Consider the following 26,296-nt stretch of genomic DNA (forward strand, 5'->3'; position numbering starts at 1 on the left):
TTGGAAGAGATGGATTTCTGAATAAATACCATTGATGCAAGAGAGACAGAAATGGACAAGACCAAGGAGAAATCTCATGTCTGGAGACATTGTCCTCAGCGCAGACGCTGCAGCTCCAAGAGGATCTTGGATGATGGGGAAAATCTTGGATGCGAGAGAAGATGCAAAGGGCCTGGTGCGCTCTGTGCGCCTTCGGACCAGGACCAGCATTCTGGAGAGGCCTGTGACGAAGCTCTGCCTGCTGTTGGAAGCAAGAATGTGACACCATGGACTCTCTCTCTCTCTCCCTCTCTCTCTTTTTGTTGCAGGTTCACCAGCAGAGAAAAAGTGAACTAAAGTTAATGCATGAACTATATTTAGTCATAGATTGGGTTGAGGGAATAGTGTGGCAGGATGAGGAAAGGCTGAGACGTAGGTGAGTTTCACAGGTTTATTCAGTATCAGTTAAACAGCGAGAGCACATGTGCCCCATACAGCAGATATATATATCACAGAACAACCCCTTACCCAGAAACCCACTGGGTGAGAGAACACACCTCTGAGTGCCCGCCACACAGCCCCCCCCCGAACATCCAGAGGGAAACCCCAGGGTAAGAATCAGTACCTCACAGGAGGCTTAACCAATCTGCCATAACGGGTACGCCGCCCCACGTCCGAAACCACAGGGGGGCGACAGGCAGGAGAGATATCGACCACAACAGGGTCCAACGTAGGACACACAGCCGGAGAAGACACAACAGGGGCCTTGGAAGGGGTGCGACCCCGACGGGGAACCCGGGCCGTTAACACTTCTTCACCGGCCACGAAATGAGCCGGCTTGAGTCTATCCAACGAAACACGCTCTCGACGCCCGCCCATATCCAGCACAAAACTTTTAGAGCCCGCCTCCAGCACCCTAAACGGGCCATCGTAAGGAGGCTGGAGGGGCGACCGGTGAGCGTCATGCCGCACAAAAACAAAACGGGCCGTCCCGAGCTCAGCAGGCACAAATGACCGAGGAGAAAAGTGGTGAACCGGCACCGGAGCAAAAGCGGCATCAGACGGAGGACACGCAACAGGAAAGGAACAGGGGGCCGAGCTCGCAGGCAAAAACTCCCCTGGAACACGGAGCGGCTGTCCGAGGACCAACTCTGCGGGTGAAGCATCCAGGTCCTCCTTAGGAGCTGAGCGCAACCCAAGCATCACCCAAGGCAAACGATCCACCCAGTTAGCATCAGAGAGTGCAGCACGCAACGACGCCTTAAGCGACCGGTGAAAGCGTTCACACAAGCCGTTAGCCTGCGGATGGTACGCGGTAGTACGGTGAACCTGCGTCCCCAGAGACTTTGCCAATGCAGACCAGAGGTCCGAAACGAACTGAGAGCCCCTGTCAGAGGTGATGTCCGACGGGGAACCGAAACGCGCGACCCAAGCAGAAAGAAACGCGCGTGCCACGTCCGCGGATGCCGTGGAGGACAGAGGAACCGCCTCTGGCCACCTGGTGGTCCGATCCACCATTGTGAGCAGGTGCGTGAAACCCTGGGAGGGAGGTAGAGGTCCCACCAGGTCAACATGCACATGGTCAAAACGCCTGGCTGGAATCGAAAACGGCTCGAGGGGCGCCCTAGTGTGTTGGTGAACATTAGCGCGCTGACAAGCCACACACGCGGCTGCCCACTCCTTGACCTCTTTGCGCAGGCCAGGCCAGACAAACTTAGACGCCACCAACCGCACCGACGCCCGGACTCCTGGATGAGAGAGTGAATGAACCATATCGAAAACACGACGGCGCCAAATGACTGGCACGACCGGGCGGGGACGGCCAGTTGAGACATCGCAAAGGAGGGCGGGACCACCGTCTTGCACCACCGCCTCCTCCAATGTGAGACCGGTACTGGTGGACCTAAGCGCAAGGATATCGGGATCACCAGGCTGATCGGCAGCCATAGCGGAAAAATCAACCCCAAGATGCACAGGACACACCAGCACCCGCGACAGGCAATCCGCAACAGGGTTCGCTTTACCCGCCACATGCTGAATGTCCGTCGTGAACTCGGAGATGGCTGCCAAGTGGCGCTGCTGGCGAGCAGACCACGGCTCAGTCACCTTCGCCATAGCAAACGTTAACGGTTTATGGTCGACATAAGCCGTGAAAGAGCGGCCCTCCAGCAGGAAACGGAAATGGCGGGTAGCCAGGTAAAGCGCTAACAGTTCCCGGTCAAAAACGCTGTATTTGCGCTCGTTGTCTCGCAAACTACGGCTAAAAAACGCGACAGGCTGCCATGCACCAGCCACACGCTGCTCGACCACCGCCTCAACAGCCACGTCCGACGCATCGGTTGTGAGAGCAATGGACGCCCGAGACGCAGGATGCGCTAGGAGCGCCGCGTTTGCCAGGGCAGACTTAGCCCCATCAAAGGCCTGAATGCGTTCAGGGGTCCAGTCTACCTGGTCGTTGGCCTTCTTCAGCCTCAGGGCCCCATATAGAGGCAACAGGAGGTGGGCAGCACGAGGTAGGAAACGGTTATAGAAGTTCACCATGCCCAAAAACTCCTGCAAGGACTTGACCGAGACTGGACGGGGAAAATCCGCCACCACTTGCACCTTAGAAGGCAAAGGAACCGCACCTTGCGACCAAACTGCGACCAAAAATGTCAGTTTGCAGTCCAAACTGACATTTTGCTGTGTTGACAATCAAGCCATGTTCATCGAGGCCCCGGAAAACTTGCTTAAGGTGCAGGTAAGGACAGGTGCTCATCAGCCGACGGGCTGGCCACCAAAATGTCGTCCAGATAGACGAAAACGAACGCGAGGTCACGCAACACCGAGTCCATCAGCCTCTGAAATGTTTGTGCCGCGCCCTTGAGGCCAAACGGCATGCGCAGGAACTCGAAAAGCCCGAATGGCGTAATCACCGCGGTTTTGGCCACGTCCTCCGCGCGCACGGGAACCTGATGATAACCACGCACCAGATCCACCTTAGAGAAAATCGTCATTCCCGCCAGGCGGACCGAAAAATCCTGAATGTGCGGAATGGGATAACGGTCATGTGCAGTAATGTTATTCAGGAGGCGAAAGTCACCACACGGCCGCCAAGACCCATCCGCCTTGGGCACCATATGGAGCGGCGAGGCCCACGGGCTGTTCGAACGCCTCATGATCCCTAAACGCTCCATGGTAGCGAACTCCTCCTTAGCCGTAGCTAATTTAACAGTGTCGAGGCGCCGCGCGCGTGCGAAAACCGGCGGACCTGTAGTTGGAATTAAGTGTTCTACGCCGTGCTTAGTAACCGCTGTAGAAAACGCGGGGGTCGTTAAAGACGGAAAATCTGCCAGTAAACGCTGAAAAACATTACCCGACGCCGAAAAGTTAGCGTGTGTTAACGGCCCGGAGCCCCCTGTCTGACATGGAAAGGTAGCAAAAGACACAGCATCAATCAAACGGCGATTAGCGACATCCACTAGCAAACCATTAGTACAGAGAAAATCTGCCCCGATAATGGGAACTGTAATGGAGGCTAACACAAAGTCAAACTGAAATTTGCGTCCATTGAAACAAACAGTCACAGACCTGGTACCAAATGTCTCGATAGAGGAGCCGTTGGCTGCACTCAACCGTGGGCCGCTGCCACGGGCCGACAGGTCCGCTGGTGTGGGGGGAAGAAGACTCTTCTGGGAGCCGGAGTCCACCAGAAACCGTCCACCTGACAGTGTGTCTTTAACAAAAAGCAGCTCCTCTCGATCACCGGCGCCCACAGCTGCTACTGAGCGCCGGCTCCGCCGTTTCCCGGTGCCTCGAACGCGCACGGAGGAACGCAGCGCCGAGCCTTGCCGCCAAAACGCTGGTGGAAGAAACACAGGTCTCCTCGCCGCCTTCTGGTGGAGACTCCAGCCGTCATCGCCGAATCCGCGCCCTCCACCGTGGGCTGCAGGTAATCCGACGCCACACTCTGTACGGAAACACGTCTGGAAGTCAGCAGGATCCGATCCGCTTCCTCAGCCAAACCGCGGAAGTCGCCAGCGGCCAGGCACGGGGAGTTCGCCAGGGCTGTGCGCACCGGCAGCGGGAGTTGGCGCAAGAAAATATGCGGGAAAAGGAAACCACCGTCCTCCGTGCCCAGTAACGACAGCATACCATCCATCAGGTCCACCGCCGAACCATCGCCCAAACCGGGAAGCGAAAGCAGCTTATCCGCTCTTTCCGCGGGAGACAGGCTGTAGCGCCGGAGGAGAATCTGCTTGAGCGCGGTGTACTTTCCGTGCCGCGGCGGGGCGCGCAGGAGCTGCATCACGCGGCGAGTGGACTGCTGATCCAGTGCCGCGACCACCAAATAATACCTGGAGTCGTCAGCCGTTATTCCTCGCAGGTGGAAAAGCGCCTCGATGTGCTCAAACCATGGAGCAGGGTCACTCTGCCAAAACTCCGGAAGCTTCACCGGCCCGGTAAAGCCGGCCGGCGGGAGTTGTGCCATGGCTGAAGAGGAAGCACGTCCACTGTTTGCCGAAGAGGAATCACACTCCCCTGCTTCGTCGAACATGTTCAAAACAGGGTCACCAATGTGGCAGGATGAGGAAAGGCTGAGACGTAGGTGAGTTTCACAGGTTTATTCAGTATCAGTTAAACAGCGAGAGCACATGTGCCCCATACAGCAGATATATATATCACAGAACAACCCCTTACCCAGAAACCCACTGGGTGAGAGAACACACCTCTGAGTGCCCGCCACAATAGCTCCTTTAATAATTGACGTAATTGTGATTTAATGCACAATTAGGGGCCGGAGTGTTAGAGCTATTTATTTATTGTTAGTATTTAGTGCTGTTTAGTTTAGTATTTTGTTTAGTGAGTATTTAGTTTTGGTTATTCTTAATTATCTTTAATCAATTTATTTGATTTAATTATAATTACCTTTTTATTAGTATTCTAGTTTATTGTTTGTGTTTTAGTTTCATATTTGGGCACGTTAGAGTGGGACCTGAGGCTATATAGGTAGGCTGTTGCTAAGGGACCAGCATGCACCTGGGTGGAATGATGTTTTTTTACCGCTGAGCAGGAGAAGCATGGGACTTCCTTTTGTTCTTTGTTTGTTTGCACTTTTGGTTAAATAAACCACCTTTTTGTTGACTTTGGATATTCGTTTGGACCTCATGTTTTTCCGATGCGCATACACCACAACCCATGTGCATCAGTGGCCTTTTGATTGGGATAATTTGAAGTTTGATTTGATTTTTATTTGTTTGACAAACGGCTACTACAGGTAGGATGATCAATTTTGCCCAGTTTATCGAGTAATCTGATATGGCTGAAAGAGAGCTTTGTGAGTGTTGGAGGAAAAGTAATACATCATCAGGATAGAGGCTTATTTTGTGATGTAGTTTTGTTGTTTGAATTCCTTTGATATTTTTGTTTGCGCGAATAGCCGCTGCAAGTGGTTCAATAAAGATGGCAAATAGTGATGGAGAGAGTGGACAGCCTTGTCTGGTGCCTCTCTGGAGGGTGAAGCTTGGAGAAGTTATCATTTGTTCTGACAGAGGTGTTATGTCCACAAATTCACGTACACGACTGTGTGCTCACGGAGATTTATTTACAACGTGCACTCATAACAAACTTCCAGCGTCTCTATATTATGATGTCACACTTATGCAACTTCGCTAACCTATAGAGTACAGCCGTATGGTACAAGAGGCACTGGGTGAACTGCATAAAATTTTGATCCAGGAGATGAAGTTTTCTCCGAAATCCAAATTTTTCCATTGTGGCAAGTAGGAATTTCCAGTTTACTCTATCAAATGCTTTTTCTGCATCTAGTGAAACCACTGCTGCTCTAAATGTATTGATTGTGCAGTAGTCTATTATATTTACTAATCGGCGTGTATTATTAGTCGAATGTCTATCCTTAATGAATCCTGGTGGATTTGAAGGGGGTGATTTTTTCCAGTCTCCTTGCTAAGGCTTTGCAGATGATTTTAAGATCTGCGTTTATGAGTGATATGGGGCGATAGCTGGATGGGAGTGACGGGTCTTTCTCAGGTTTGAGGTGGAGACAGATATGTGTTGTGTTTATGTGTGTGGGAAGAATGTTACTTTCCATGCAGTGAATGTGGGACCAATGGTTACTTCAAAACCCATGATCAAGGCTAACAGCGAAACAATCACTGAGACCAATAAGCTGATACACAGTACAGCAACAGTAATCCTAGAAATGCTTGGATACAAGATGGGCTCAAACCATAACAGACAGCATTCACCATGGAGAATATGGTTAGAGGCCAAGATAAGGGCAACACGGAACCTGAAGCACTCGAAACTGCCAAACAGAAACTAACAGCATTCACCACCCGGTTGAGGAGATACACCAAGGAAGCAGAGGCCAGGAGAATAAACAAGCTGTTCTCCACTGAACCAGCCAAAGTGTACTGTCAGTGATTCCAGAATACTGGAAGGCCAGATGGGAAAAAGAGGCATCACCACAACCTAATGGAAACCATGAGGAAGCTGCAAAGAAGTCAACCACAACCAAATACCTCCAGAGAGTAAGGCAAGTTCTGAAAAAATCAGCTGAATGGCAGAAACAAGATCCAAGCCATCAACATGTACGCACTACCAGTCATCAGATACCCTGCTGGGATCATAAGCTGGCCAAAGGAGGAGATAGAAGCCACAGATATCAAGACAAGAAAGCTCCTCACCATGCACGGAGGGTTTCACCCCAAATCCAGCACCCTGAGACTGTACGCTAAGCGGAAAGAGGGAGGCCGAGGACTAGTGAGCATCAAGGCCACTATCCAGGATGAAACATCAAAAATCCATCAGTACATCAGTAAAATGGCCACAAAGGATGAACTGCTGAGTGAATGTCTCAGGCAACAGAAACCCGATAAGAGTGCAGAGGAAGAGGAGCAGACAACCTGGAGGGACAAGCCCCTACATGGCTCGTACCACCGCCAAGTGGCTGATATCGAGGAGACCTAACAAGTCAATTCAATTCAATTCAATTCAATTTTATTTGTATAGCGCCAAATCATAACATACGTTATCTCAAGGCACTGTACATAGACAACATCAAGGGGAGCAGAGAACCCCAATAGTTCACACAATGAGCAAACACTAGGCATCAGTGGAGAGAAAAAAACTCCCTCTTAACAGGAAGAAATCTCTGACCAGACTCAGAGATGTGCGGTCATCTGCCTCGACCGGTTGGGGTGAAAGGAAAAATGGGGGACAGCGGAGAGGTGGGGGACAGAAAGGACAAGAGGGAGATGAGGTAGAGACAGAAGAGAGAGAGAGACCAGGAGCAGATACACAACAACTGTATCAGGTTACAAGTTTATACAGTTGATGATATCGACTTTTTAATTATGGCACAATAATAATGGTGATGATATGTATGATATGGATAGCCTCGAAAACTGGATCTGGATCCTGCAACCTGCAAGATGAGAATACAGAGAGAGAGAGAGGGAAGGAAGGAAAGACACAAACTAGGGAGAGAAAGAGACAAGGTTAATGACATATAAAAAGTCATATTCATACCCTGAGTGTGAGAGAGTGAATGTGCGTGCACCACAGGAAAATCCCCCAGCAGTCTAGGTCTATAGCAGCATAACTAAGAGATGGTCCAGGTTTCCCTGAACCAGCTCTAACTATAAGCTTTATCAAAAAGGAAGGTTTTAAGTTTAACTTTATATACAGAGAGAGTGTCCGCCTCCCAAACTGTCATTGGAAGCTGGTTCCACAGGAGAGGAGCCTGGTAACTGAAGGCTTTGCCTCCCATTCTGCTCTTACAGACTCTGGGAACCACAAGTAAACCTGTATTTTGTGACCTAAGTGGTCTATTAGGGTGATAAGGTAAGACTAGGTCTTTCAGGTATGAAGGGGCCTGACCATTAAGTGCTTTGTACGTGAGGAGGAGGATTTTAAATTTAATTCTAAACTATACGGGGAGCCAGTGTAGAGAAGCTGGAGTTAAATGGTCTCTCTTTCTAGTTCCTGTCAGAACTCGTGCTGCAGCATTTTGAAAGAACTGAAGGGTTCTCACAGACTTGTTGGAACATCCTGATAATAAGGAGTTACAGTAATCTAATCTAGATGTAACAAAAGCATGAACTAGTTTTTCAGCATCCTGTAAAGACAGAATGTTTCTAATTTTCATAATGTTCCGCAGGTGGAAGAAGGCTGTTCTGGAAATTAGTTTTATGTGTGAATCAAATGACAAAGTGACAATGTGATCAGAAAGTTTTTCTCTGAGGTGTTTAGGGCCGAGTATAATGACCTCAGTTTTTTCTGAGTTTAAAAGTAGAAAGTTACAGGTCATCCAGGACTTAATGTCTCTGAGACATTCCTGGAGTTGAACAACCTGATTTATTTCATCCGGCCTCATTGATAAATATAGCTGTGTGTCATCTGCATAACAATGAAAGTGTATGTTATGCTTTCTAATAATGTTCCCTAGAGAAAGCATATATAAGGTAAAAAGTACAGGCCCAAGCACTGAGCCTTGTGGAACTCCACAATTAACTTTTGTTTGTAGTGAGGCTTTATCATTAACATGAACAAACTGGAATCTATCAGATAAGTATGATTTAAACCAGCAGAGGGCAGCACCTGTGATACCAAGGGTCTGCTCCAATCTCTGCAGTAGAATATTATGATCAATGGTGTCAAATGCAGCACTAAGATCTAACAGGACAAAGAAACTAGACCATTATCTGAAGCCAAGAGAAGATCGTTACTAACTTTAACTAGTGCTGTTTCTGTGCTATGGTTTAATCTAAAACCTGACTGAAAATCTTCAAACAGGCCATTAATGCGCAAATATTCACATCATTGATTAGCAACTGCCTTTTCTAAGATTTTAGAAACAAAGGGAATATTAGATATAGGTCGGTAATTAGCTAAAATATCTGGGTCAAGGGTCGCTTTTTTGAGAAGGGGTTTAATAACTGCTATTTTAAAGGTTTGGGGCACATATCCAGTTAATAAGGATAGATTAATTTGAGTTAATATAGAGCTGTTAATTAAAGGAAACACATCTTTAAACAGTTTGGTGGGGATAGGATCTAACTGACAGGTTGATGGTTTAGATGATGAAACTAATGATGTTAACTCAGGGAGATCTATAGGGGAGAAACTGTCTAACTGTGCACCTGGTGCTTCTAAAGCTCTTGTGCTAAAAGATGAGTCAGTCCCAATATGAGGGAGGAGATGATCCATTTTTTCTCTAATTGATGTTATTTTATTCACAACAAAGTTGATAAAGTCATCACTGCTCAGTGTTAAAGGAATAGATGGTTCAGTGGAGCTGTGGCTCTGTGTCAGCCTGGCTACAGTGCTGAAAACAAATCTATGATTATTCTTATTTTCTTCAATTAGAGAAGAATAATAGGCAGCTCTAGCTTTGTGTAGGGCTTTTTTGTAAGCTACAAAACCATCTTTCCAGGCTATATAAAATACCTCTAGGTTATTGGAACGCCATGTTCTTTCTAATCTACGTAACGTCTGTTTAAGAGCACGAGTATTGGAGTTAAACCATGGTGCTCGTCTCATCTGATTCACCACCTTCTTTTTCAGAGGGGCAACACAATCTAATGTAGTACGCAGTGAGGCTGCTGTACTATCAACAAGGTTATCTATGAGGGCGGGGGTAAAATCACAAAAGGTACCTTCAGATGTACTGACATATGGCACCGAGTTAAATAAAGGTTGCACTGTCTCTTTGAATGTATTCATATTATTATCAGACAGTATTTCTTATTTATGTTATTGTAGTTCATTATTGTACAATTAAATGTGAGTAAATAATGATCAGTAAGGAGAGGGTTTTGAGGAACTATGTTTAAGTTATCAATATCAATACCATAAGTTAAAACAAGGTCGAGGGTGTGATTAAGGCGATGAGTTGGTTTATTAACGTGTTGAATAAAACCTATTGATTCCAACAGCGAGTTAAATGCGCAGCTAAGACTATCACGGTCAACATCTACATGGATGTTGAAATCCCCTACAATTATGATTTGATCTGTTTTAAGCACTAACTCAGATAAGAACTCAGAGAACTCTGATAGGAACTCTGAATAAGGTGCAGGTGGACGATAAACTTTGACTATCATAATTGGTTTCTGTGATTTCCAACTAGGATGAGATAGATTAAGAATAAGGCTTTCAAACGATGAATATCCTAGTTTGGGTTTGGGATTGATTAATAATCTAGTATTATAAATGGCTGCTACACCTCCTCCTCGGCCTGAGCTTCTAGGAATATGGGTATTAGCATGAGTGGGTGGAGTTGACTCATTTAGATTTCACTGATTTATTTACTTTATTTACTTTAGTTTTTACTTTAGTAGGTCGAGGGAAAGACACAGTCTCTATGGGGTTTTTAATTGGTGACTGCTCGAAAAGAAGCACAGAGAAGCATGAAAGACTGCAACTCTGTGTCCTGGTCTCAACTCTGGATTGTCATGGGTTTCTAATAAAATGTCCTAAGCTGCTAGATAAGAGAGCTGCTCCATCCAAAGTGGGATGGACGCCGTCTCTCCTAATGAGACCAGGTTTCCCCCAGAAGGTTTGCCCGTTATCTAAAAACCCAATGTTGTTTTCTGGGCACCACCTCGACAGCCAGCGATTGAATGACGACATGCGGCTATACATGTCATCACTGGTCACATTGGGCAAAGGACCAGAGAAGATTACGTTGTCCGACATAGATTGTGCATACCTACACACAGACTCAACATTAACTTTAGTGACCTCCGATTGGCGTAATCGGGTGTCATTACTGCCGACGTGAATAATAACTTTACTGAATTTACGATTATCTGTAGCCAGCAGTTTCAGATAAGACTCTATGTCGCCCGCTCTGGCCCCGGGAAAACACCAGACTGTGGTCGCTGGCGTCGCTATTTTCACGTTCCTCAGGATGGAGTCACCAATTACCAGAGTTGGTTTCTCAGTCTGTGTGGTGCTGAGAGGGTAAAACTTGTTTGAGGTGTGAAAAGTTTGGTGGTGGACAGGACTCCACCACCAACACTACGCCTCTTACTGCGGACAGTCACCCAGCTGCCCTGTTTGTCTCCCGGTTGCACTGGAGCTGCTGAGGGAGCTAATGCTATGTTGTCCACACCGACTACTGGGGACTGGCTAACTGATTTAGCTTCTATGGTGCAGAGCCGAGTTTCTACTTCACTAAGCCTCGCCTCCACCCTAGCCAGTAAGCTACATTTTTTACAAGTACTTTTATCGCTAAAGGAGGCAGAGGAGTAGCTAAACATGTGACACACAACACAGGAGAGAGCAGGAGAAGGAGAGGGAGAGAGAGAAGCCATCGTTGCTAAGCTAACTTTACGCTAGCAAAGAAAGAAACACCGTACGTGATCTACGTAAACGATAGAGTTTAAGCAAAAGTAGCGGGTGAAAGTATTAGTCTTAGTACTAGTATTAGTAATAAAACGAGTGTTTATTCAGTTAATCGATCGTTCCAGTAGATAGAAAACCGCAGAGAGCGCAGGAGACACACAGCGTAACACCAGTGGAAGCACAGGAAGTGACACAATACGTTACCGCCCCCCGTCAGTCTGTCAAACCATTCACCACCAATGGCTGGAAAAGGCTGCACAGCACAGAGACAGCACAGAGGCACTGATCATGGCAGCACAAGAAAAGGCCCTAGGTACAAGAGCCATAGAGGCCAAGATCTACAAGACTGCAAAGATGCCCATGAGACAGTCCAGCACATAGTAACAGGGTGTAAGAGGCTAGCTGGGTCAGCGTACATGGAGAGACACAACCAAGTGGCTGGAATAGTGTACAGGAACATCTGTACCCAGTATGGAATGGAAGTACCCAAATCCCAATGGGCCGCACCACAGAAGGTGGCTGAGAACAACAGGGCCAAGGTGCTGTGGGACTTCAGTTTCCAGACTGACAAACAGGTACTGGCTAACCAATCGGACATAGTGGTGGTAGACAAAGAGCAGAAGAAGGTGGTGGTGAGAGATGTGGCCATACCAGCAGACCTCCAACATCAGAAAGAAGGAACATGAAAAGGTTGAAAAGTACTAAGGGTTGAAAGAACAGCAGGCGAGCGTGGTCCCCATGGTAGTAGGAGCACTCGGACAGTGACCCCCAAACTTGGGGAGTGGCTCCAACAGATGCCAGGAACAACATCAGAAGCCTCAGTCCAGAAGAGCGCAGTCCTAGGAACAGCTAAGATACTGCGCAGAACCCAGAGGACCCGAGCTTGAGGATGACACAGATACCACCTCAAGGGGGTGAGAGGGACTTTTAATATATATATATATATATACATATATATGTATATGTATATGTGTATATGTATATATACATATATATATATATATATATTAAACCACGGGACACTGTCTGCGTTGAAGAACGGCACTTTATTCACACACTACAGGCTGATACACAGCCTCTCTTATTATTGTACAGCTCTCATAATAAGAGGAATAAGTCAAAATAGATATTGTCTCAATAAAAAAAAAACATCTGCACAAAGCAAGCCAACCCAATTTTCTATGTTGATAAGAGCATTAAAATGAGAAAAAATAACAAAAAGAAATCAAGAGACATTGAGAATAGATACAAATTTGAGATTAATTGTGATTAAATATTTTAATCGTTTGACAGCACTAATACATATATAATATATATATATATATATATACATGTATACATATGTATGTATGTATGTATGTACATATACGGGGCAGCAGCGGAAGAGTTGTAGTTAATATTAATAAATAACATGTAGCATTATCATTCCAGAGTGTTCCATGTCTGGTAGTAATGTTTTACACTTCCAGGCCACCGTAGGTTGTGTTGCTCTAAACAGCTCTAAATTCAGATTTTCTCCGACGCACTTGAAGGCATCGTTTGTCGTTATGACACCCACCGCCCCACCCCCAGTCACCATAGCAACCAGATGCCACGCGGCAGCAGCGGCAGAGTTTTCCACTTCCCGTTGTTTTCGTTCAATTTCATTTTTTTCGTCCGCGGTTAGCTTAGCTGTGTTGCTAACATGCCTCTGTTCGTGACCGACTACACGTGGACGCAGACGGACACGACGGTACGCGTGCACGTGCCGCTGAAAGGAGCCAAAGCAGCGAGGGTGGACGTGGTGTCCACAGATCAGTACCTGAAGGTAAACATGGTGACGTCATGACCACATACAAAATAAATAAAGGTGTGTGTATATATATATATATATATATATACATATAGACATACATGTGTATATGGTAAATACACATGCATAATTATAAGTAGACTTTTTCACTTTGATCTACAGTTGGACATTGTTGACTTTTCAGTGACTACACTCTCTGACCAATCAGTGACCTGCAGTCTGTTGTCGTCACATGTTAGTATTGGCTCAATTGAACCCATGGATGTATTATACTAGGGCTAGGCGATAAGGACTAAAAGTTATTTTGTGATGTAATTGGGCTTTCCCCCAAAGCATTATAGCATATTAGATCAAATGTTTTCCAGAGGCAAACCCTTCAAATTATAAGTTTATTAGTTATAAGTTTAAGCCACATGCCAAATGTCAGAGGTCACTGAAATAAAAAAATAAAAAAATCTATTTCCTGCATGACAATAATATACAGTAATTAATTCAAAAATATAATACTGTTACAATTTTAACAGAAATAAAAACAGACTTAGTAAAACTGGAACAAACTGATTTCACATAGATATTTAACACATAATTAAATAATGTCTAATATTTTATTATCAATATTGACAACTTCAGGCTTCTATATGTCCAAAAGTGACTGACAGTAATGAAATTAAGTAAAAACTCTGTAGTGTGTGAACTATGAACCAGCTAGTTCCCGCCTCCTTAGCACGAGCTGAACCTTAAAGGCGACATAGACTGGAAACTCCAATTAACGCTGCGTTTGTGTGTGTATCTGTGTTATTACCTCGTTTATGAAACCCTAAAGTTTCAGAACAAACAGTTCAGCCACTGCTGAGAAAATAGGGTTTAATTGTTTTCCTGGGCTCTGCGAAGCAGATCGGCACTTCCGTATGCTGATGTTGTCATCAGTATACCTCACCACCGTAGCGCCTCCTGGTGCGGGCACATCCGGTTGCGTACATTCAACCGTAGAAGAAGAAGAACTACTCTCGTTGTAGCTGCTGAGATGCAGAGCATCCACCGTGCCAGAGGGGGAGCTGTGTATCTGAGAGCAGCAGGAGGCAGCCCCAGCGAGCTCAGAAATGGAGCGACTGTCATGAGGCGTTTGTGCAAAACTGAGGAAAAACTGCAGAAAAAGTGTGGGTGTTGAACCCTCTCACCGGGAAAAGTGTGGCTGTTAAAACACCCACATCCCCCACGGGTGTGACTAAAATTATGTTTAACACGTTGTTATTGTTCCTAATAATATGATCATGAGTCTGCAGGTTTATTTAATATTTGATGATTATTATATTTACCATAAATTGTAATTATAATAAGTTAGCTTTATTTTTAAACCACCTACAAAAACTGTTAGAAATGTGAACTTTGAAATTTAAACAAAAATATAAAGCATAGCAATAAGACCACAAATCATATTCATGGTTAATATTCAATGGATCATAAAAGTACTTGTTATTTTGTGTTATAATGTTATTTTTATTATTTTCTTGGACTATAATATATAAAATCCCTGAGTCATGTGACAGTGATTATCATACAGTTGATCAGTGAATGGAAGAAAACAACATCATTCCTGTAACAACACATATAAACTAATATTCACGGTCAATTAAATGAACCATTAAATTGATCATTTTAACCTGTAATGACATTATTATACTTTTCACTTTACTGTATTCACTATTGTTGGTTTTGACATTAATTTACAAATCCATGGTTTAAAGCCTGAAGGTAGCGTGACATCAGTATTCATGAAATCCACTTGCGCACGTCAGTAGTGTACTCCCATCATGCCTTTCACTCCATAGGAATGAACGGAGCCAAAGGGGCGGAGCTCTATCCAGGTCTTATAATACATCCGTGGTTGAACCTCGTCAGAGCAGGAACTATAAAAATGACTGAAGTTCATCTCTCTGCACAGGTTCATTTTCCTCCGTTCCTGTTCGAAGTGTTTCTCTTTGAAGCCGTCGACGACGGTAGGAGCTCAGTGAAGATCGGAAACGGAGTCGCCATCTTTAGTTTGATGAAGAAAACCGAGAAAACCTGGGACCATCTGATGATGATGTCATGTAAGAGCATGGAGCCGCGGAACAAACAGCTCACAAATGTCACACTCTCATCAAACACTTTTTTCATCTTCTCCATTCAGTCATGTTGCACAATAAATCTAAAAAGAATTATCTCTGGGCTCGGAAAGAGAAAACAATTCAGCTTAGCATTAGCACCAGGAGATTACATTAGCACCAGGACATTACACTACATTAGCACCAGGAGATTACATCTGCACCAGGACATTACATTAGCACCAGGAGATTACATTTGCACCAGGACATTACACTACATTAGCACCAGGAGATTACATCTGCATCAGGACATTACATTAGCACCAGGACATTACACTACATTAGCACCAGGAGATTACATCTGCACCAGGACATTACATTAGCACCAGGAGATTACATTTGCACCAGGACATTACACTACATTAGCACCAGGAGATTACATCTGCATCAGGACATTACATTAGCACCAGGACATTACACTACATTAGCACCAGGAGATTACATCTGCACCAGGACATTACATTAGCACCAGGAGATTACATTAGCACCAGGAGATTACATCTGCATCAGGACATTACATTAGCACCAGGACATTACACTACATTAGCACCAGGAGATTACATCTGCACCAGGACATTACATTAGCACCAGGAGATTACATTTGCACCAGGACATTACACTACATTAGCACCAGGAGATTACATTAGCACCAGTACATTACATTAGCACCAGGAGATTACATTAGCACAAGGACATTATATTAGCACCAGGAAATTGCATTAGCACGAGGACATTACATCAGCATGAGGACATTACATTAGCACCAGGAGATTACGTTAGCACCAGGACATTACATTACATTAGCACCAGGAGATTACATCTGCATCAGGACATTACAATAGCACGAGGACATTACATTAGCACCAGGAGATTACATTAGCACCAGGACACTATATTAGCACCAGGAGATTACATCTGCACCAGGACATTACATTAGCACCAGGAGATTACATTTGCACCAGGACATTACAATAGCACGAGGACATTACATTAGCACCAGGAGATTACATTAGCACCAGGACATTACATTAGCACCAGGAGATTGGTTATCTTAGCATTATCACCAGGGGAGTGGTTAGCTTAGCATTAGCACCAGGAGATTGGTTATTTTAGCATTATCACCAGGGGAGTGGTTAGCTTAGCATTAGCATCAGGGGAGTGGTTAACTTAGTATTAGCACCAGGATAATGGTTAGTTTAGCAATAGCCCCAGGAGAGTTGTTAGCTTAACATTAGCACCAGAATAGCTGTTAGCTTAGCATTAGCATCAGGATATTGGTTAGCTTAGCACCAGAATAGTGGTTCGCTCATGCGACGACTGAGTTACATAGGCTCAGTCTTAAGTTGCATTGTCTTTCCATCGACAGTGGGAGTGAAGTCACCTATGAGTTGATTTGTTTCAGGTGATAAAGAAGCGAAGCGCCAGATGAGAGAGCGAGCTCTGCACAAACACCACGAGAAGCTCACAGCGCTGTCCATGTCCAACATGGAGACACTGAGAGCCCGGAAGACATTTCTGTTGGAGACAATGATGAAGGTACGAACATGCGCACGCACGTACACACACTCTCACTCTCATACACACACTGTGTTTAACTGTCTCAGCTGGAACGTGAGGGCGCTGACAGAGTTCAGAAGATGAAGGACACGGAGCGTGAGAAGACGATGGCCGAGCTGGAGGCGTGGCAGCAAACACGCAAACAAACAGCAGGAGAAGAAGAAAACGACACCAACAACGACAAGGACCCGACAGAGAGGACAGGAAGTGGAAACATGCGACCGGGTTTGTAGTTTCCTGTGTGGTTGAATTTCCTCCAGATTCTTGTTGGTTTTGTTTGTTAACACTCGTTCAAACTGGTTCAAACTGGTTAAGATTGGTTCAAACTGATTCAAACTGGTTCAGACTGGTTTAAACAGGTTGGACTGGTTCAGACCAGTTCAAACTGGTTCAGACTGGTATAAACATTCAGATTGGTTCAGGTTCACTGGTTCAGACTGGTTCAAACCAGTTGGGCTGGTTCAGACCGGTTCAAACTGGTCCAAACTGAACCAGTTTAAACCAAGACTGATTCAAACTGCTTCAAACTGGTTCACAGGTGAAACAGGAAGTGCAGCAGCAAAGTGCAAGAAAAAAGAGGCGGAGCTTCCATCTCCAAGATGGGCGGGACACATTGGAGTGACGTTTACGCCTCGGGTTTTTCCAACAGCTCTACGAGAATCACGAGTGCAGGAGGAAGAGGAAGTGAGTCATCACTAGAGGAAAGAAGGGCTTAAAGGGATAGTCCAGGGTTTTTTGAAGTGTGTCTCAGGTCAGTTCTCAGCAGCAGGAGGCGCTCAAAGTACTGTCAGCTCTGACTGTGTCAGAACCAGTGGTGTCGTCTCTGGTCACAGAAACAGAACCAAACAAACAGTCTCGAAACACTGTAGGACCTATGCCAGGCCTGTATGTGGCGCTGTAACACTGAACAGAACCAGAGAAGAAGACGTTGAGCATGTGTGCTGTGTTTTTATTTTTTATTCAAATAAGTAAAAAATCACAGAAAAAATAACTAAAATGAAAAAACTAAAACTGTGTGTGTGTGTGTGCGCATGTGTTCAGTGGCTGAGGAAACAGGCTGAGACTCGTCGTTCATTCAGAACTCAACAGGAAGTGGAGGATGTGAACGAGGAGCAGCAGAATCCTGATTGGCTGAAGGATAAAGGAGAGTCAGTGGAGATTCACCAAAGCAATGCAAAACACACTCATTTTTGTTTGAGCTTCTCAGAACTCAGTGAACTCTCTTTTTCACAGTCGATGTTTTGCAGCAGGAGATTATCTGAGCGCAGTCAACGCCTACAGCGCCGCCATCAGGTTGAACCCAAGCATGGCGGCGCTGTTCTCCAACAGAGCAGCGTGTCACCTGAAACTGAGGAACCTGCACAAGAGCATCAAGGACTCCTCCCAGGTCTGAACCTTCGTTCACCTGCACGCAGGCCACGCCCCCTCACCAGAACACATGAGAATGTGCAAAAATAATCTGGCCTTTTATTCACACAGAAGCAGTTTTATAAAATGTAAAAAAATTAGAGCCAGTGAATGGTATTTTTATTCATAAATATATATATATATATATATATATATATATACATATACATATATATATATACATATAAATACAGGCCCGGGTTAACAATGACCGCCATTGGTGCCGATAACCTACAGGGTAACAGTGAAAATTGGGCGTGGGGTCGAAGTAGAAGGAGGAGAGGAGAAAGGCGGGTTCAGAAAGAGAGAGAAAAGAGGAAAGGCAAGAGTCTGGGACTGAGAGTAGGGACTGAATATTGGGACAATGACGGGAAATGCTAGAGAGTTGATTGACATGATGCAGAGAAGGAAGGTGGATATACTGTGTGTCCAGGAGACCAGGTGGAAAGGTAGCAAGGCGAGAAGCTTAGGGGCAGGTTTTAAGTTGTACTACTATGGTATTGATAGGAAGAGAGGTGGGATGTGAATTAGAGAAGAAGGAAATATTCTGGAGTGAGTTAGATGAAGAATATCCCCAGGGGTGAGAGAGTGGTAATTGGTGCAGACTTCAATAGACATGTTGGTGCAGGAAATATAGGTGATGAAGAAGTGATGGGCAGACACACAGAGGTACAGATGGTGGTAGACTTTGCAAAAAGGATGGAAACGGCTGTAGTGAATACTTTTTTCCAGAAGAGGCATGAGCATAGGGTGACTTATAAGAGTGGAAGTAGGAGCACACAGGTAGACTACATCTGGTATAGACGATGTAATCTGAAGGAGATCAATGACTGCAAAGTAGTGATGGGTGAGAGTGTAGCAAGTCAGCATAGGATGGTGGTTTGCAGGATGAAACCACCACCAGTGATAAGGAAGACGAAGAGGACAAAGGCAGAACAAAGGACAAAGTGGTGGAAGCTGAAAAGAGAGGACTGTTCTGTGGCTTTCAGGGAGGAGTTGAGAAAGAATCTGGGTGGTCATGGAGAGCTCCCAGATGACTGGACAACTACAGCTAATGTAATCAGGGAGACAGGTAGGAGAGTACTTGGTGTGTCGTCTGGAAGGAAAGTAGATAAGGAGACTTGGTGGTGGAATGGGGAAGTGCAGGAGTATATAAAGAGAAAGAGGGTAGCAAAGAAAAAGTGGGACAGTGAGGAGACTGAAGAGAGCAGACAGGAGTACAGGGAGATGCAGCACAAGGTAAAGGTAGAGGTGGCAAAGGCCAAACAAAGGGCGTATGATGACTTGTATGCTAGGTTGGAAAGTAAGGAGTGAGAGAATGATTTATACAGGTTGGCAAAACAGAGAGATAGAGATGGGAAAGACGTCCAGCAGGTTCGGGTGATTAAGGATAGAGAGGGACATGTGTTGACAGGTGCCACAGAAGTAATGGGAAGATGGAAAGAGTACTTTGAAGAGCTAATGAATGAGGACAATGAAAGAGAGCAAAGGGTAGAAGAGGTGACTACTGTGAACCATGAAGTAGCAGAGATTAGTAAAGCTGAAGTGAAGAGGATGAAGAATGGAAAGGCAGTTGGTCCTGATGATATACCTGTGGAGGTATGGAAGTGTCTAGGAGAGGAGGCAGTAGAGTTTCTGCTTAGACTATTCAACAGGATCTTAGAGTGAGGGGATGCCTGAGGAATGGAGAAGAAGTGTGATGGTGCCCATTTTTAAGAATAAGGGAGATGTTCAGAATTGCAGTAACTATAGAGGAATAAAGTTGATGAGCCATACAATGAAGTTATGGGAAAGAGTAGTGGAAACTAGACTGAGGGCAGAAGTCAGCATCTGTGAGCAACAGTATGGTTTCATGCCTAGAAAGAGTACTACAGATGCAGTATTTGCTTTAAGAATGCTGGTAGAGAAATACAGAGAAGGTCAGAGGGAGCTGCATTGTGCCTTTGTAGATCTGGAAAAAGAGAGAGGAACTATGGTACTGTATGAGGAAGTCTGGAGTGGCAGAGAAGTATGTTAGACTGGTGCAGGACATGTATGCCAACTGTGAGACGGCGGTGAGGTGTGCTGTAGGTGTGACAGAGAAGTTCAAGGTGGAGGTGGGACTACATCAAGGTTCGGCTCTGAGTCCCTTCTTGTTTGCGGTGGTGATGGACAGACTGACAGATGAGGTTAGACAGGAATCTCCATGGACTATGATGTTTGCAGATGACATTGTGATCTGTGGTGAGAGCAGAGACCAGGTGGAGGAAAAGCTCCAGAGGTGGAGATATGCTCTAGAAAGGAGAGGAATGAAGGTTAGTCGCAGCAAGACAGAATATATGTGTGTGAATGAGAGGAACCCAAGTGGAACCATGAGGCTACAGGGAGTGGAGATAAAGAAGGTGGAGGATTTGAAGTATTTAGGGTCAACAGTCCAGAGCAGTGGAGATTGTGGAAAAGAGGTGAAGAAACATGTTCAAGCTGGTTGGAATGGGTGGAGAAAAGTGTCAGGGGTAATGTGTGATAAAAGAGTATCATCCAGAATGAAAGGAAAGATACACAAGACAGTGGTGAGACCAGCGATGCTGTATGGTCTAGAGACAGTGGCACTGAGGAAAAGACAGGAAGCAGAGCTGGAGGTAGCAGAGATGAAGATGTTGAGGTTCTCTTTGGGAGTGACGAAGATGGATAGGATCAGGAATGAGTCAATCAGAGGAACAGCACATGTTAGATGTTTTGGAGATAAGGTCAGAGAGGCCAGAATGAGATGGTTTGGTCATGTACAGAGGAGGGATAGTGAGTATATTGGTAGAAGGATGCTGGGGTTGGAACTGCCAGGCAGGAGGTCTAGAGGAAGACCAAAGAGAAGGTTTATGGATGTAGTGAAAGAGGACATGAAGTTAGTTGGTGTGAGAGAGAGGGATACAGAGAACAGGGTGAGATGGAGGAGGTTAATTTGCTGTGTCGACCCCTGAAGGGAGCAGCCCAAAGGAAAAGAAGAATATATATATGTACATCAGTGATGTAGTACTCAAGTCCGGTCTCTGATTTCTGCTTTCTCAGACTCATCTCGGACTCGTTCCTTCAAAGACTCGTTCTTTACTCTGACTCGGACCACAGTGGGAGGAGAAGGACTCGTAATTTCAGACCGAGTCCATGTTATGTCCTAACTATGATTAAAAAAGTCAGCGTGGGCTTAACATGTTGATGACAGAGCAGCACTGTTGAAGCAGTTTATAAAAATTGGCAGAAAATGATGTATGTGGTAGGGATTTTATTAATGATAGTAAAAGCATAGTCCATATTAAGACGTTAAGACTGCTCCTCTAAACAATTCCCAATCTAGCTTAGTCTGTAGGCCTAACTGTTGATTTTTAACTGGGGTGATACTAAATCATGAATATGAAAACTGACATGTTTTTATGGTCTTGGTCTCGACTCGATCTCGACTTCTAAAGGACTCGGTCTTGACTCGGACTCCGCATAGGTGGTCTCGTCCCCATCACTGATACATATACATATATACTGTATATATACACACACACATTTATATATATATACACATATATATATATACTGTATATTGGTATTTATCTCCCTGTTAAACAGGAAACTGAAGTTTGTAAACCACTCACTCTCCCACACCAAAGCTCATATGTAGAGAAGCCCAGCAGCACAGGGCTTATATAAACCTGAACTATACCCTCAATATATCTTTTGGTACTGACTGTAGTGTGTGTGTGTGTCTCTGCAGGCTCTTCACCTGATGACCCCCCCTGTAACTGCAAACGCAGCGTCTAGAGCCAAAGCTCATGTTCGTCGAGGAGCAGCGTTCTGTGAGCTGCAGCTCTACGACCAAGGTCTGAACACAGATTCAGACAAATACAGAAAGATATATATACATATATACTGTATATACACAGTATACTGTATATATATACTGTGTGTATACAGTATATATACTGTATATAGTGTATTGGTAAAGTGAAGACATTTTTGGTAAAGTGGGGACATTTTTGTAAAGTGAAGACATTATTGTAAATTGAAGACAATTTTGTAAAGTGAGGACATTTTTGTATATTGAGGACATTTTTATAAAGTGAAGACATTTTTGTAAAGTGAGGACATCTTTGTATAGAGTACATTTTGTAAAGTGTGAGGACATTTTGTATACTGAAGACATTTTTGGTAAAGTGAAGACATTTTTGGTAAATTGAAGACATTTTGTAAAGTGAAGACATTTTGTAAAGGGTAGACATTATTGTATAGTGAGGACATTTTTGTAAAGTGAAGACATTATTGTATAGGGAGGACCTTTTGTAAAGTGAAGACATTAATGTATAGGGAGGACATTTTTGTAAAGTGAAGACATTATTGTATAGGGAGGACCTTTTGTAAAGTTAAGACATTGTATAGTGAGGACATTTTGGTCCTCACGTTAAACCCATAAAAATGTTCTTCAGGGTTAGGAACTGGTTTTAGGGTCAGAATTCGGTAAAAGTAAGGGTAAGGGGCTAGAGAATGCATTATGTCTATGAATGCTATGCAAACGTGTGTGTGTGTGTGTGTGTGTGTGTCTCAGGTCTGCAGGATTACGAGGCTGCTCTGAAGATTCACCCTGACATTGAAGATCTGCACAGAGACACACAGACCATACGAGACATGATGAAAGGACATGTCACACACACACACACCATAAAGTGATGTGACAACATATCTATCACGTTTGGAAAAATGAGAGAACAACAACTCTACTGCAAAACATCGTTATTTATAGTTACAATGGAACGTGTGTACTTACATGCATACATGTGAAGTATTTCTACATAAATTTGAAGTACATACATGTGTGTAGTACATGTGTGTACATGTGTAGTACGTGTGTGTACTCTACAGATTTTAAAAACAGTGAACACTACATAGTTGCAGAGGTGCAGAGCGCCCTCATGTTTCCAACAGTGAAATGTTTACTGTTGATGAGAAATGTTTGAAAAACATTTATTTTTAAAGAAAATTTAAAATAAATCAATAAACATTTTTGAATGAATGAGTGACACGTGTTGTTATTCACTCACTTTTTAATGGATCCAATGATTCTTTTTTTTTGGACAGGGTTAAAAAAAAGTTGATTAATAATTGATAAATCGACATCATCTGTCTAAAGCCAGGGACATTACGTATTTGGCCCAACTCAGAATGATTGTTGATGTGATGCAGTAAAGACTTTTGGACAAAGAGAGACAGTAGAGTTGGACGTTGTTGGATTATACAACACGTGTAAAATTGATTTTTGGTAATGTAGCCCCAGAAATACTACAAACTGTAGCTTTAATACATCCATAATATGTTTGAAAATAAATGCTAATGAGCGACGAACAAATATAATAAATATTTTTAAAAATGTCAAAGAAAAAAACTCCTCATCGCCTTCATTTATTCACATTTCTCCTAAAGTTTTCGTACGGTTCCCTGACAGTGGCGGCGTTCACGAGACGTCACATGACCGCGCTTTGCTGCACTCGTACACAGCTGTGACGTCACTCTGAGAAATAAGATTGTTCATTGGAGCCATTGAATCAAATCAGATGTGGAAGAAAAGGATGTTGAGACATGGACTGAGGTCATCACACATTCTGCTGCAGACTGTAATGATAACTGTAGTTCATGACAGCTCCCGGCCACTGGGTGGCGTCTGTTCACTTTGATGGAGTCAGACAGACATTAATACACACGTAGGCAGGTGTCCTGTTAACATGTTTAGTTCATTCAAACCAAAACTCCTTTTATTTAACTGAAAACCACTTTTAGGTTCTCGACAGGAACAGGAAGTCGCTCGTGTCCTTTGTTGTTTTCAGGATTCTGATGAGCTAGCATGGCTCTCAGCTTCCTGTCATACTGCCACCTATAGGTTTGATATGTTCATAATAGCGTTTGACGACATATTTCTGCAGGTTGATGGAGATGGAAACTTAGTGTGTATGATGTTATGATTCAAAAGAGACGAGCTGCTCTTATCTTCATTCGTCTGATATTAATGATTTACAGTAAATCCTGACAAAAGTGATTTGTTCTTTTTCTCAGAGCGTTACATATTTTTATTGGTCTGTTCAAGTTATAAATGACTTTATAAAGCCACTTTGTTTGTAATATGTCAATCTTTTGATCTGCCACAATAATGTAATAATGAATTTAAATGAAAATACATCAAGTTAATGTTTAGGTGAGATTAAAAAAGAGATTAATTAGGTTAATTAATTACAGATCATAATTAATTAATCTCTTAATTTTTTGAATAGCTTGACAGCACAAGCTGGTCTCTCCTCTTCCTCGATAATCGATCATCATCTCCTTGGTCTTCTCAGTATTTAAGGACAGATTATTTTCCTGACACCAGCTGAGCCACCTCTTCTCTGTAGGCTGTCTCTTCTCCACCAGTAATCAGCCCGATGATGGTGGTGTCGTCGGCGAACTTGATGATGGAGGTGTTGCTCTGGGAGGGGGCGCGGTCGTAGGTCTACAGGAGTGGACTGAGCACACAGCCTTGGGAGCAGAGGTGGGTAGAGAAGCCAAAAAATGACTCAAATAAAAGTAGTTACTTTAAGATCATAATTACACAAACACAAATCATGCTGCTGCGCTCTACAGGAAGGGTCAGAGTAGACTCTACCTGCTGAGGAGAGTGCAGGGAGAACTCCTTAAGACCTTCTACGACTCAGTAGTGGCATCAGCCATCGACAGGAAGTGGCTGGACAGACTGATTAAAAAAGCCAGCTCTGTCCTTGGACCTCATGACAACCCTTGTCATGTGACTCAACTGGCTGTATTTGATTGGCAATATTTTGTCAGCCATAGCCAACAGGGAGACATGGATCACATGTAATAAAAAAAAGATATTAATAAATAAAGTAATGAGCGCCACTTAGCCAAATGGAACGGCGTAAAAGTACCGTTCTTTCTTCAGATATATACTCAAGTAAAAGTAAAAGTATGTTGTATGTGTAATGGCTTGTTACAATTTAGCCAAAAAGTTACTCAAGTATTTGTACCGGAGTAAATGTAGTGTAGTGGTACCTCACCTGGCCGTCTGGCCACCACAGAAATCTCTGCAGGTTTGAGTCCTCTTCATCTACCCGAACTTGGTGAAACTTCCCCTCTCAGTCCCCCATACAAGCTAAAAGAAATATGTGCAATAGCTCATGAGCTTTTAGAGAAAAAACAAAAGAGAGCCAGATTCTCCGACCTGGTGTGTTTTATCGAAAAGCAAGCCTGCATTTTAAAAGATCCTGTCTTTGGAGACATCCTCGATGTTCCACCCAAAAGAGCCTCCTCGAAATGTCATACAGCAGACTCCCGACAATCAACCACCCAAAGAGGTAAAAGTAGTAACTTTGCCACAACAATTGAAATGAGAGACTATAACACCACAGATGACACAAGAAATCAAAAGGCTGAAAACCTGTTTCCCAGTGGGTATAGTGGCAACTGCTGCATTTGCAATAAAGGAAAACATTTCTTTGACAAATGCAAAATGTTAACATCTCAACCCCACACGATCAAGGTTCAGCTCCTTTAAGACCATGGTATCCTTCGGATGTTTAACCAATGGGCACATGAGCAAAACATGTAAAAGAAGAATGACATGCCAAATCTGCCAAGGAAAACACCCTAGCATGCTACACATTGAGAGACGCTCGTCTCTCATTGCGAAGATCACAAATTCATATAAAATCTCAGGAAACTGTGCGCTAAAGGAGGGTTTAAACCAGGGGTCTCAAACTCAAATGACCTGTGGGCCACTGACAGTCTCGTCTGGTCAGTCGGGGGACAGTCAAGTAAAAAAAAAGCCCTACTTTTTGGGAAAAGCAACAGTTGCGGTGGACGTTATGAGCTCCTTTTTTTTATATGTACTCTATTGCCTCGTGTGAGCTTTCTATCTTTTACTTCTTCTGTCTTTTATCCATTATTCTGTACAGCACTTTGGTCCACTATGTTTGTTTTAAAGTGCTTTACAAATAAAGTTGGATTGGATTGGATAATTTCAAAATATAAGTGCTTGTTTTAAGATGCAACCATAAAAAGACAT

The 26,296-nt window shown here is 44.1% G+C and overlaps 1 protein-coding gene across 1 annotated transcript; it reads left to right on the forward strand.

The window, feature by feature from the left end:
• The first annotated feature begins 12,853 nt into the window (after positions 1 to 12,853).
• On the forward strand, positions 12,854 to 23,260 carry LOC131469496 (dynein axonemal assembly factor 4-like). The gene is made up of 9 exons (XM_058644454.1): positions 12,854 to 13,141; positions 15,069 to 15,216; positions 16,673 to 16,806; positions 16,875 to 17,052; positions 17,366 to 17,511; positions 17,869 to 17,975; positions 18,061 to 18,214; positions 21,968 to 22,073; positions 22,796 to 23,260. Exons 1-9 carry the CDS (start codon positions 13,019 to 13,021, stop codon positions 22,915 to 22,917), a joined length of 1,218 nt encoding a protein of 405 aa, XP_058500437.1. The 5' UTR covers positions 12,854 to 13,018; the 3' UTR covers positions 22,918 to 23,260.
• Positions 23,261 to 26,296: the final 3,036 nt, after the last annotated feature.

Source organism: Solea solea, chromosome 12 (genome assembly GCF_958295425.1).
Source record: "Solea solea chromosome 12, fSolSol10.1, whole genome shotgun sequence".
NCBI lineage: Eukaryota > Metazoa > Chordata > Actinopteri > Pleuronectiformes > Soleidae > Solea > Solea solea.